Raw genomic sequence first — 12,256 nt, 5'->3', positions numbered from 1 at the left:
CTGCCGCGCTCGCTGAAGAGAGAAGAGAAAAGAGAAGGAGAAGAAAAGAGAAGAAAAAAATGCGCAGCTGACATGTGGGTCTCACGTAATTTTTTAATTTTTTTTGCTGACTAGGATGCCATGTCAACAAAACCGATCAAAAATACTGCTGAGGGACCTCTGGTGAACGGTAGTTTAGGAGTACATATTTCTGATTTTATAGTTAAGTGACTAAAAAAATCTCAAAATCTCGCTGTTAAGTTGAGGGACCTCCGGTAACCTTATTCCTAGCTAGTATGGCTGTATGGGCCCAGTAATCTGGTAGCGTTCAAGCGCGCGTGGGCCGGGCCGTGCGTGGTAGGCCTTCTGGAACCTTCCCGAGCGACCCAGCGGTGTGAGCATCAACAAATCCCTCGTCTTTGTAATCTAAAAATGGAAAAGCAAGCCCTAGCAACCACATCTCCGCCGCAGCTCTAGCCACGAGAGGCGGCGATGCCACCAAAAAAACCGAGGTCGGCGCCACGCAGAAAGATCTGTTCGTCGACGGATGCGGCCACCGGAGAATCTCCTGTGGCGACCGGAACATGGACTCGATCTAGAACTAGAAGGATGATCATGCGGTTGGATAGTACAGTGTCTGACTCTGCTGGCGGCGATGGCGTTCAAGGCGGCGGTGGAGGAGGCGGGGTCGGTGGCGGCCAAGGAGGAGGAGGAGGAGGACGCGGCGGCGGCTGGGGCGGGGGCAGGGTCACGGCAGAGGCTGAAGTGCCGGCGTGCTCGACTCCGAGGAAGAGCAAGAGGATAGTGGTTGTGTCTCCGTCGTCAGGTTCGGTTTTGAAGAAGTCGAGAAAGACCACACCTCAGAAGGCCAGCAGAACAAAAGAGAGGGGAACGACCGCCGCCGCCGGTACAAGCTTGGCCTCCCGGCCGGTTCCTCTTCGCTACCCGGATTACCCAAGCTTACAGCCTGGCCAACATACTCTTAGCAATAAATACATGTGTGCTGTTGGAAACTGGATGACAGAGTGCAGCAGGATCAGCAAGCTCGAAAAACAAGGTTCTCACTCGCCCAATCCTTTCTTTTTCTTTCTTTCTTTCTTTCTACCTTTTGTTTTATAGTACTTCACACCGCTGCTTTGCTTGATAATGATGGTCACTGTTCTTCCTTAATTCACAAACCCTGATTGATCAATGATGGTCACTGATCTTCCTTTTTTTCCCCTCGTTAGCACATCGTAAGGATATCCCGACTCTCAGGGGTGAGCCTAAGGATCCCCGTACTGCTGATGCCGTGGTTAGCTCAGAAGACAAAGCTATGGTGGGGCGAGTGGCTTGCTCCGTTGTTGGTGTTAAATCTAAAAAGCCTGGTAAAATTATCTAAGCTTTATACTATTTATATGCACGCTTCCTCGTAGCTATTGATAAATGCCATTGAATGACTTGCGCAGATGGGGAACTGGTTTCTCAATGCACTGGCATTGTTGTTGGTTTGGATGGGGTCAACAAGTGTGCCAAGATCCTGACAGCTGCTTCTCTTGTTTGTGACTTTGAGGGTGAACTGCATGACCCAACACTCATGGTATATAACTCACTTCTTTAAATTGCTCCCTTTTTATAAATCTTAAATTGCTATAGTTGATCATGTCAGAAGGTGCTTTAAACGACCCAACTCACCCTCACAAATCCTTTCCAATTGTCACCATATTCTTCAATTAAATCTGGAATGGAACAATTGCAAGATTGGTTCAGAACATAGTGGCATTAGAATTTTAATTATAACAACACAAAGCAAACCTGAGGCTAGCCTAGTTGGGATTTGGAATCGTACACATGCAACTTGTATTACATTGTGTTTTTGTAGGAGTTGTAGATGTCAGTTTGTTAGAGTATATGGATAGGATCGTATTGTATCCGGTTTGCTATGGTAGGATAGGATTAGTTTCCATCTCCATCTCTCTGAGTTTACTTAAGATCCAATCCATGTAACCTATGTATACTGGCCCCCGAGGCATCCCTATACTATTCAACACAGTTAGTAAGCTAGAAAAAAAATGATCATCATACATGCTAGAAGAGGATATGAATATACAATATGTTCTTCTCAGATTTCCTATGTTTTATCTTCCATGGAGCTGCAGGGATCAGGATAATTTGTTCATAAATAAAATAAATCATTCCAGAGTACAAAGCATGTGGAATAAATCTCAACCTTTTAAACTGGATTTCACAAGCGGCAAAAAGTTAATACCTGCAAATTGGTATGCATACTCCTATACAGGGAGGTGGGAAGCAAATTAGCTGAATTGCAAATGGTTGTGGTGTGTCTATGGAATATAATTGGAAGGATAAATTAGTACAAAATGAACCACCAAGAAAGGAATATAAGTATTAGTATATAACATGTGTTATTGATGAGGGAAAAAAACTAATCTAAAAGTTTCATGTAAACAATATTGTTAGTGCTGCATGCATGAAATGTAGTAAAAGAGTACTGCAGTAGTGACAACCAACAGGGAAGTCAGTAAGTCACCATCGACTGCTCTGGGTTAACCTGATCACTAACATCATCATCGGGGAACTGGAGTAATTCAACCACCACAGCAAAGTTCATCTTGTACATAGTGCACAACAGAATACGGCACTAACCTGGAGGTTCGTAGGATGGCATTCACTGCATGAGCCTACGTATGTTGGATGCATGGAAAGCAGATCATGTAGAAACAAAGATTGCAACTGCCAGATTCCATTAGAAATGCTATAAGAGTCTGTTGTGGCCAGAAGCAAGCAGAAATCTACAAAGGTGCATTATGGGCTACAAATTCGATTGGTTTAGGTATACAATGTAATCATTTAGTAGCCAACCGGATACAATGTAAACATGAAGTAGGCAACAGGAGCAAGAATATCAGTGAGGAACACGAAGCAACTATATGCATATACAGTGACTGCATGGAACCAAATCGACAGAACTGTATCTACCTTCTTTACCTTAAATTTGGTGAAGAAATCTATAAAGCATACCCTACTCGTTTAAGATGAGAATAGGTAATTATGCGTTATGTTGAACAGCAGGACAACCATATAGAATTATTAATAGGGACAATTGCCCGTTTGACCCTATTGTGAAGTCTTAGCTACCAATTTGACCTCGCTTTTCAAGTTTACAAGTCCACTTCACCGTTAAGGTTCCATTTAGAAAAAAAAAAGAAATTTGACCATGCGAATTGGCCAAAATAACCCTGTTTACACAAACCTTATCCCCAACTTCATTTGGCGCAAGGCTTTCCATGGAGGGAGCAAAAGGAGCGACGGTGGCGGTAGCGGTGACGCTCGAAGGGGGTGGCTGTGCAGAGGGAGCTGCCGCAGGCCGAGGTAGAGGGAGCGGCGGCAGCGCCACTCAGAGCGAGCGGAGGCGGCGATGGCAGCGCTCGGAGCGAGTGAGCATCGGTGGTGGCACGCGAAGCGAGCGGCGGCGGCGACTCTTGAAGGGGGCGACCGTGCTCATCGGCTTCTACGCTTGCTTGTGATGGTGGGCAGCGGTGGCGGTGAGACGGCGTGCTAGAGATGTCGTCGATGCGGCCCGAGCCGTCCGAGGAGACCAAGCGCGCGCTCGACGGGAGCCCGGTTCACGTGGTCCAGATGCCCCGCGCTGGTGCCGATGAGGAGACGTCGTCGATGGATGAGGAGCGCGGTGAGTGCGCGGTGTGCTTGGCGGAGTATGGCGCTGGTGACGAGGTGCGGGTGCTGCTGTCGTGCGGGCACGGGTTCCACAGGGAGTGCGTCGACCGGTGGCTGTTCACGTGCGCCCATCTGCCTTGTCTGCCACGGCCCTGTCGTCGCGCGAGTCGAGGGCCCGGATGACGCCAAGGAGGACTGCGACGGCAGTGAGAGCGTCGAAAGGCACGGCAGCGGCGGCATTGGCTTCCTACCTGTTGCAGGTGGATCCCACATGCTTCCTGCAATTTTGGTTTTGAATGAACACCATGCATAGCAGCAAAAACAACACAAACATCACGCTTCATGAACGATAAAGAACTAGTGGTATTTTTGATACTTGTGTTTTTCTTCATTATATGCAATTTGGGATCAACGAAATAGGGCAATATGCTGTGAAAATTTTGTAAGATATCTGCCATAATAATGTCAAATTGAAAGCCAAATCTTTCAAACTTATCTCAAATCTGTGAAAACTATACCAAATTCGTTACAAATATGTAAGAAGGTATGAATAATTTTTTTGATATAATAAGGTCAAATGAGCAAGGGCAAAAGGGATAACTTGCTCCTGAGTTAACACCGTTACCATGTCTTTACGGAATAGGGTCAGCCTTAATCTTCAATTTTGAAAAACAGGGGCAAATAAGCAAACTTAAAAAGCAGGGTCAAATTGGTAGTTAGGCTTCACAATAGGGTCAAATGAGCAATTGCCCCTTTTTAATATGTTAGGAGATGTAGAGAAATCTAGATTGCTTGGTAAGCACTTGCCATGTTATGTAAAGAAGGAAAATCAGAACTATGAATAAATGGCTAGGCTTCAGCTTTCCAGTCTGCAAATTTAACCATAATAATGTAATCAAAGAGGATGCAACAGAAATTGAGAATGAGGATACAACTGAAATAATTGTGGGGTTCCCTTTCTTTTCCAGACCTGCAGATTGCCGTGTTAATAGAATTTACAATTGGAGTAATCAGGTCCACGGGTGAATTGGTGGCCATCCACTTCTTCCCTTATGTTAATACCTTTTATTTTTTGTGGTACCGTTTCCAAAGGGAGGGGGAGGGGGGGGGGGGAATTGTTGTATTCAGCTCTTTGATGGATGTGAGATACAAAATTGAATGGCAAGAGCATCACTTAATTTGCATTCACTCAAGAATTGCCATGGATGTGAGATATATATTAGAGTGATGGACCATTGCTATCTACAATGCTACTACAAGATTAGTATACCACTCTGAAAATAGCATTGCATTTACACTCTTTATGCAGTGAGAGAAAAAAAAAGGGTATATGAAATCCCCCCCCCCCCCCATATATTTTTCCTAAATGTACTGATGCTCTTGACCTAAAAAAAACTGGTATATAAAATCCCCCGACACATCTGCTACTACAAGTTCAGCATGTCCTAATCACTACCATAAAATTAAAATCGATCATCAGGTACTCTAGACCTCTACTCAAAACCTTGAATTTCAAGAAAATAAAAGCATACTCTAAAATGCCCTTTTTGTGTAATTGTGTTGCATCGATCTAAAGAAAATCAAGATCATATTTACAAATGCAAGCATGTTTCACTTAATTGGCTACTCATAATCATAGATCAATATGTTGCATGAACATGATTGCAAAACAAATCAAGGGTTGAAGGCTCGAGGCTTGTACAATCTTAACTAGCTACTCACTGTTTTAACATCTTATTATGTGCTTGGTTTCGCCTATTCTAGAGATGCACATGTACTTCCAATAGCATTATGCTTATGCGTAAAGTATTAACCTCAAAATCATTATGTTTTAGCCGTAACAAAAAAGATAAAAATTCTGACAGTTTTAAGAGTATAAATCTATCATAATTTTGTCTCTTTTGTTGCTCCCTATGTATATAATGAATTTGAAGATGAGACTTTACATGTAGACAATACTACTAAAAGTACATGTACAAAATTTTCTAGAATTTTTGGTGATATTTTTTAGTTGGTGTGCATGTGTACACGAGAAGGCTTGTGTGCATATTTATACTATTTTTTATGATTTACTTTTCACCCATTGTTCCTTTTTTACAAGTTAACCTTATCTCATCTAATATCATTTTTTTCAGCTATCTGTTCATTTGCCAAATAAGGTTGTCACAGAAGGAAGACTGTTACACTTTAATGTTCACTATGGTGTTGCACTTTTGGAGATCCTTGGAGACTTTCAGTTGCAGGTCCTATCTTTTGGTTCGAGTACAAACTATGGTATGGATGTATTTGTATTGGCCAGAGATGAGAGCATGTCATTAATGGTGAGGCATGGAAAGATCTCATGGCTTTATTATCCTATGTTATGGAACAATCACTGCATGTTCCTCAGTTGTGATATTCCTCAGGTACTGATGCATTATAATCTTCTGCTTCTAATTCGCTCTGTTTTCTTGATTTAATTTCATGGTATCTATTTATTGAAGGGTGCTTCAGGAGGGCCAGTGATTGACCATGATGGCAATTTCGTTGCAATTGCACTTGTTAACAACCCGAGTCCAGTTGTTATCCCTGTCAGTACGATCAGAACTTGCATTGATATGTGGCTTCAGTTTAGGTTTGTCTTCCCTTTTTGTTCTTATTGTCATCTGCACAAAATTTTTATATAGATTTTGTAGACAGTTATTATTGTTAATGATGCATTTTCACCTTTTACCATTGTCAATATCCTGTCCACTATTTTGCACTTTCTTAAGTGCTACAAAGTTTTCTGTGGTGTTTATATCATCCCTGGTGAGATCATGGTTGGTAAGACGCATTGCCTTGGCGTCTGAGCACCACAGGGAGGCAAAGCGTCAGGTCACTTAGCCTTATGTCCAAAAGGGGTCAAGCAATGACAAGGTGGTGCTTCACAACACAAAAACGGAGCGATGATGAAGAGCAGAGTTGATCCAGGCCGGCATGGAGGTGATCTGGGCCACATATTGGCAGCAGGAAAGGGATTGCCTGCAGGAGGAGGTGTTGAAGCCAGTGAAGCTCATGTGCGTGGGCGGCAGCGGCAGGGATGGTACGCGGGAGGAAAGGATGAGAGGAATTAGGGCAGGGGAGGTAAAGTAGTGATGAACGGCTCCATGAGATACAGAAATCCAATGGCCGAGAGCTTTAGGAGAATACTAGCCCATAAGGACCAGTCAGCCCATAGTGAGATTATTAGGGATTCTTCTACCAATCCACAACGAGGCTCTGCAATGGTCTCTCTCTCTCAGCTGTAGTCCTCTTCATCTCCCCTCCCCCCCCTGCTGGTCTTCTCTCTCTCTGGTGCTCCTATCAGCCTCCTCCTCCCTCCCTCGACCCGCTCTCTCTCTACCGGCTGAAGCATTATTTTTAGTTTACACAGCTTTATATGGCGTCATGTTGCCTGACGCCTTGTTCGCCTTGGCCGTAAGGCGGTGGTTGCTTGCCTTGCGTCTCCTTTCTGCCTTAAGAACACTGGGTGAGACCTCATGATAACCGTTTGAACGTGATCCTGCTTGCTCATTGGTCACTGCAATTTTGTGCCATACATGAATGTTGAGGTATGGGGATGGTTATGGACTTAGGTAGAGTATATCACCATCACGGTTGGACAGAACCATGTTTTGGGTTAGTGATTTTAACACGTGCTGAGAACTACAAAAATTGAATCAGTGAACACGATCATATTAACATGGTTCCATTCCAATACATTTTAGTGAATGAAGATGGAGTGGCGAAAAAATGCACTGTGAACAGCAGTGGCAAAAGTAAAAATCAAGTTATAGCAGAGTTGTCGAGTATCTTCTGTCTTGTTCACAAAAGTTTATTTGAGACTATTTTATTTGCCATTTATCTGTTTAAATATTTATTGTTGTATTTAATGTTTTATTGAATTTAAAAGGGTGAGCACAAGTTATGAAGTTGGGGGTGACACCATCATCAATAGGTGGATAGCAAAGCTGTCTGGCATTTTTTTAATGTTACCCTTTGTTTGTTAGATCATTCAAGTTGGGCCTATCCTTAGATTCTGTAATATAATGTCATATGTTCAAATATGGGATTAGTTGCATTTAGGAAGGCAAATCTAGTACAAAAAAAAAGCATACAAAATGTAGCAGTGACCCAGTACAATACTACTATACCATAATTTATGCATCTTATTATTAGAGAAAATTGTCCCTACACTGGCCAATCTGTTCCAACATCCTATTTATCTTGTGTTCTTTTATGCTTGCCGAAACACCAATCTTATACCACTGCCATCAATCTTCATGATTTCTACTCCTCTTTACTACATTTTTTTTTCTTTGCGTGCAAGACTGTCACAAAAGTAACCGTAATCCCCATTTTGCTAAATGTCGAGCCATAAATTGGCTTCAGTTGCAAAACTCCATCACGTTCCACTGCTGTCCACTTGTTGCCTAATGCCCAAAATTTTACTACCATTCCAGCCCCATGCATTGCTGCCTCAACACTCACTGCTGCTGTCACATTGCTGCTCAGTGCACTATATTGATCGCTGGCACAATACATATTAATTATGTGATTTTGAATGCTAGCAAACTTTGGCTGCTAGGGGCATATGTCTCTCTTTTACTTATTTGTTTTCTGACCATCATGGAATCCTTTTGTTGTAACCAGTTAATGTTCATAATAAATGGTAAAGGATTTGACGGTATATATTGTCAAGATGTAATAAATTTGATTGTATGGAGGCAATTCCCCATTCTTATACTGAAAAAATATTGATAGTAGTGTGGAACAGACAATACAGCCTTATACCAATGTGTCTTTTAAACCAACATGTCAAGGCACTATTTCCTTTTTTTTTTTTTCCTTTTTGAGCACTTGGATTTGGATTAGCCAAAAAAAATTGCTGTATAGTTTATGTTTTGGAGCTGATGCACTAAATATAACTCATTTTCAGCCGTGTTGCTCGCCCCATCCTTGGCATGCAATTGGAGGCGGTGGAACTTCTGGACGTCTCCACACAGGAGGAACTACGTCGTGACTACAATGTCACCGGTGGTTTTGTTGTGAACCAGGTATAAGGACATCCACAATGTGCATGAAAAGTGACCTTAATGAATAAAGTGTTTATGTTATTATGCATTGGGAGAGGAGCCGAGGAGAGAATATTTGCTATTGGCAACCTTAAGCTTAAGACTAGACCATAAGAAATTTAAAAATATATATTTTGTGCCTTTGCAACATGCACTTCGAATACCTGGGTGAATAGGACTTTTTCCTCAGTAGGCCTCAGCTTTAGGTCAATACTAGAAAATTAGCGCGCCAAGTGGCGCGCTTATTATAGCCCGTGTGTACTTGCTAAGTAGTTTCCAAAATTCATGTCTATAAAAGGTTGGTAAATGAAATATTCAATGATGTTATTAACCGATGCAACAAGTTAAGCTAAATTAGCTTCCATGGCACTTTTGCTAAAAAAAAGTAACTATTACCCTTTAAGAACAATCATAAAAAACTGGATAGAACCATAGATAAATATATATTTACATGAATTCACTAAGATAAAAAAGCTTGATACTACCACAGTTGTATACAGTCTTTTTTTTTTTTAAAGAATACAGTCGTTTCCAGTCTAGCTTCTAGCTACAGCACAAAGAAGAAACACAACAATGTAGTTACACAAAAAAAATTCAGAACCACAGTCTTTCACATATTTTAAATCCGGAGGTCATGATTTCGAGCACCTTGTAGGCGGCAACAATTTATATCTTTGGTATCTTGCATATCCCTAGAAATATAAGGAGATGAACACAAATTAGTTGGACCTATACTGACTATAGAAGGAGATCAAGAGCAAGAGACAAGGTTAAGCCAGATTGTTCTGGTGGGCTAGTGGCACAACAGCAAAAGCTATCAGAGACATGGCAGTAAAACTATGACTATTTTTAGATTGAAACAGCAGTTCCAGATCTAAAGGAAAACTATTGTTTGTCAATCGTTAGTTCTTATTATGGGTGCATTCAAATGATAATGGAACAAACTGTTGATAGGCCCATCAAAGTGATAACATCCACCCAACAGAACAAAAAGGATGGGGAGAGGGATACAGAGAAAAAAATCTCTTCAGGAAATATTTTATCTTTATATATTTGTCAGATAATCGCAAAAATACATGTTCAGATAACACTATTTTTTCCATATATAGAGAATGTGGATAGAAATATAACAAGCTCATGATGTATTAACTTAAGAATGTGGTCATCATGAACAGTTGCAATCGATCGCAACTTCAAAATTTCTGAAGTAATACTCAGGACAATCCCTTGAATAGAACACTTGCAAGTTGCAATGAGCGCACTAACCAATTATGATGCAAATGTCAGTAAATTGCACCACTTTTATAGATCATTTTCTTTTGTCAGGAGAAGTACTCTCGAAATAAACTACTGAGCAGGATTGAGACCAAAGAAAAAACTATGTATCAATGCAGAATTATTTTCATGATTATAAATGTTATTAGAAAGGGTATTCAGAAAAAAAAATCAAACTTGAGTTTTGTCAAGAACCATTCCTGATTATGTTCTTCTAGCGCATTAATATTTCTGTTCCAGATTATTCTAACTGTATATATACTAATAGCTCTAACTCATGTATAATTCGATTGCTGCTACGATGGAATCAGTAATACATAACTTAACTGATTAGTAATCCATATAAGAGTTTCATAACTTAGCATCAAATTCTGCAATTTCTAGTTGTGTGTTTCTCCTGGATTTCTGCAGAAGTAGTAGTAGCAATAGAGCAATTAATACACTATCCAACAAAATAGTCCTAACTGTGCTATCAAATGCAACTCTAAGAAAGAACAAGATATATTCTTTCTTGGTCATTTCATCGAACACCATGAATGCACAGTTCGCACTGCAAATCAGCAACCACACGTTCAGGAAAATAAATTGAACAAACATTACACTGTAGCTTGCTCACCACTGCCGGCCATGGCGACGACCGATAAGCGCGCTCTGCTGGCCGCCGAGAACGGCCATGGCGGCGGCGGTCCAGTCGCCGTGTCGTTCAACACCAATGCCATCGTCCTGCTCGCCCTCCTCGTCTGCGGCCTCGGCGCGGTCGCGCTCCACGTCGTCCTCCAGTGCGCGCTCCGCGTCATGCCGTAGGCTGGGATCCCTGCCGTTGGCTCGCCGACGCTGTTACCGGGAGCGGGAGGCGTCGAGATGAGATCGATTGGAAGGGGGAGAGGCATGAGGTCGATCGACCCTTCAGGAGAGGACGAGAGGCTAATTTTTTTGCATTTTACTCCTTCGCTAGATCATATTTTACATTTTAGCCCTTCGCGGGAAGAGCGTATGCACGAAACACGCAGCGCCACGTGGCCTCGCTAATCGCACGCTAATCTGCATAGATTTCGATATATAGAGAAGAGAATATATAAACATTGTGTATGTGCTATAGACAAAAGGATATATGCCCTGTGGGTTTTATCTTATGAGATATGACTCTTATGGAACTTAAACATTGAGGATGCCTAATACTATTCTGTCCAGATATTTTTCTAGTAGCATTTGACTCTGTTGGCCTCATAGGTGAATGTTGATTCTACTGCTGAGACACTTGGCATTAGACGAGGAGACGTGATTGTTTTTCAGGATACCGATTCTTGTACTTCTCCTCAGGTGATAAAAACTCATTGTCTTTATTTATCAATTTACTATAAATATAGTATGGTTTATATATGTTTACACACACTGAGCAGTTGGAAAACTATCTTCTTTCTCTTGGCTGGGGATATTTGCAAGGGATACGCTTGACAGCAGATCTCAAGGTACGTTTAAAGCTACATGTGCAAAAAAAAAGCCACTTGGTTCTTTAGTATTGAAAGGGAAAAAAATAGAAACTAATTTTGTTTTTTCTATAAGGTTGAGGTACACAACCTGATGGACTCGTATAGAGAAAGCATAACTTTCCCTCTACAGTTCTCTGATGCTTCCAGGCGAGTAAGTACTTTAAACTACCGTATAGCGTTACTCTACTATCTGCTATCCATAATTGTTATCATCAACCGTTACATCATAGGCACAAAGGAAATTATTTGTGGATTATTTGCATCATAGGCACAAGGAAATTATTTGTGCAACTGACAAACGTTTTGCAATATAGGTTGATTGATGATGATGATGTGGACTGGAGGTGTTGTAGAGGATTGAAGTCACCTAGAATACTATTCCCTCCGCCCCAAAAATAAGTTAACCTTATACGGGATGTGGCATATCCAAGTACTACGAATATGGACAACTATACGTCCAGGTTCGTAGTACTAGAATATGTCTTATCTTATACTATGTTAACCTATTTTGAGATAGAGGAAATAGTATGATGCAATGTACTCCTTGAATTTTGGGACGAGTCAGTTTGGCAAGGTAACAATTCCTTAGTGCCAGCGATGCAACCTCTGTGCTTTTTGGGACAATTTGGCAAGTCTTGCCAGCGATGATGATGTTTTGCACGATACTATTTTGTAAGGATGAGTGGTACTGCGCCTCTTACGCTCTTAACAGAAGACAATGCCCCCTCTGTGGCTCCGTATATATAGCAAGTCAACTTG

At 41.5% G+C, this 12,256-nt stretch overlaps 1 protein-coding gene across 2 annotated transcripts; it reads left to right on the top strand.

Annotated features, from left to right (window-relative positions):
• Window positions 1-426: 426 nt before the first annotated feature.
• Window positions 427-12,256, top strand: LOC127781073 (uncharacterized). 2 transcript variants are annotated; one of them, XM_052307979.1, is made up of 10 exons: window positions 427-1,036; window positions 1,209-1,346; window positions 1,428-1,558; window positions 5,793-6,062; window positions 6,141-6,271; window positions 8,597-8,714; window positions 11,238-11,327; window positions 11,408-11,476; window positions 11,571-11,648; window positions 11,812-12,256. In XM_052307979.1, the coding sequence occupies exons 1-10, from the start codon at window positions 472-474 to the stop codon at window positions 11,818-11,820; spliced, it is 1,599 nt and encodes a 532-aa protein (XP_052163939.1). In that variant the 5' UTR covers window positions 427-471; the 3' UTR covers window positions 11,821-12,256. The 2 variants fall into 2 exon arrangements, with proteins under 2 accessions (XP_052163939.1, XP_052163940.1); XM_052307980.1 differs by lacking the exons at window positions 11,238-11,327; window positions 11,408-11,476; window positions 11,571-11,648; window positions 11,812-12,256 and adding an exon at window positions 10,059-10,235.

The sequence above is a fragment of the Oryza glaberrima genome, chromosome 8 (genome assembly GCF_000147395.1).
Source record: "Oryza glaberrima chromosome 8, OglaRS2, whole genome shotgun sequence".
Classification (NCBI taxonomy): Eukaryota; Viridiplantae; Streptophyta; class Magnoliopsida; order Poales; family Poaceae; genus Oryza; species Oryza glaberrima.
This window is presented reverse-complemented; position numbering and strand designations above follow the sequence as displayed.

Coding starts and splice junctions, on each gene's coding strand:
- LOC127781073 (XM_052307979.1), top strand. CDS start 472: ATGCCACCAAAAAAACCGAGGTCGGCGCCACGCAGAAAGATCTGTTCG. Junction 6,063..6,140: donor TCAGTTGTGATATTCCTCAG/GTACTGATGCAT, acceptor TATTTATTGAAG/GGTGCTTCAGGAGGGCCAGT. Junction 6,272..8,596: donor GATATGTGGCTTCAGTTTAG/GTTTGTCTTCCC, acceptor ACTCATTTTCAG/CCGTGTTGCTCGCCCCATCC.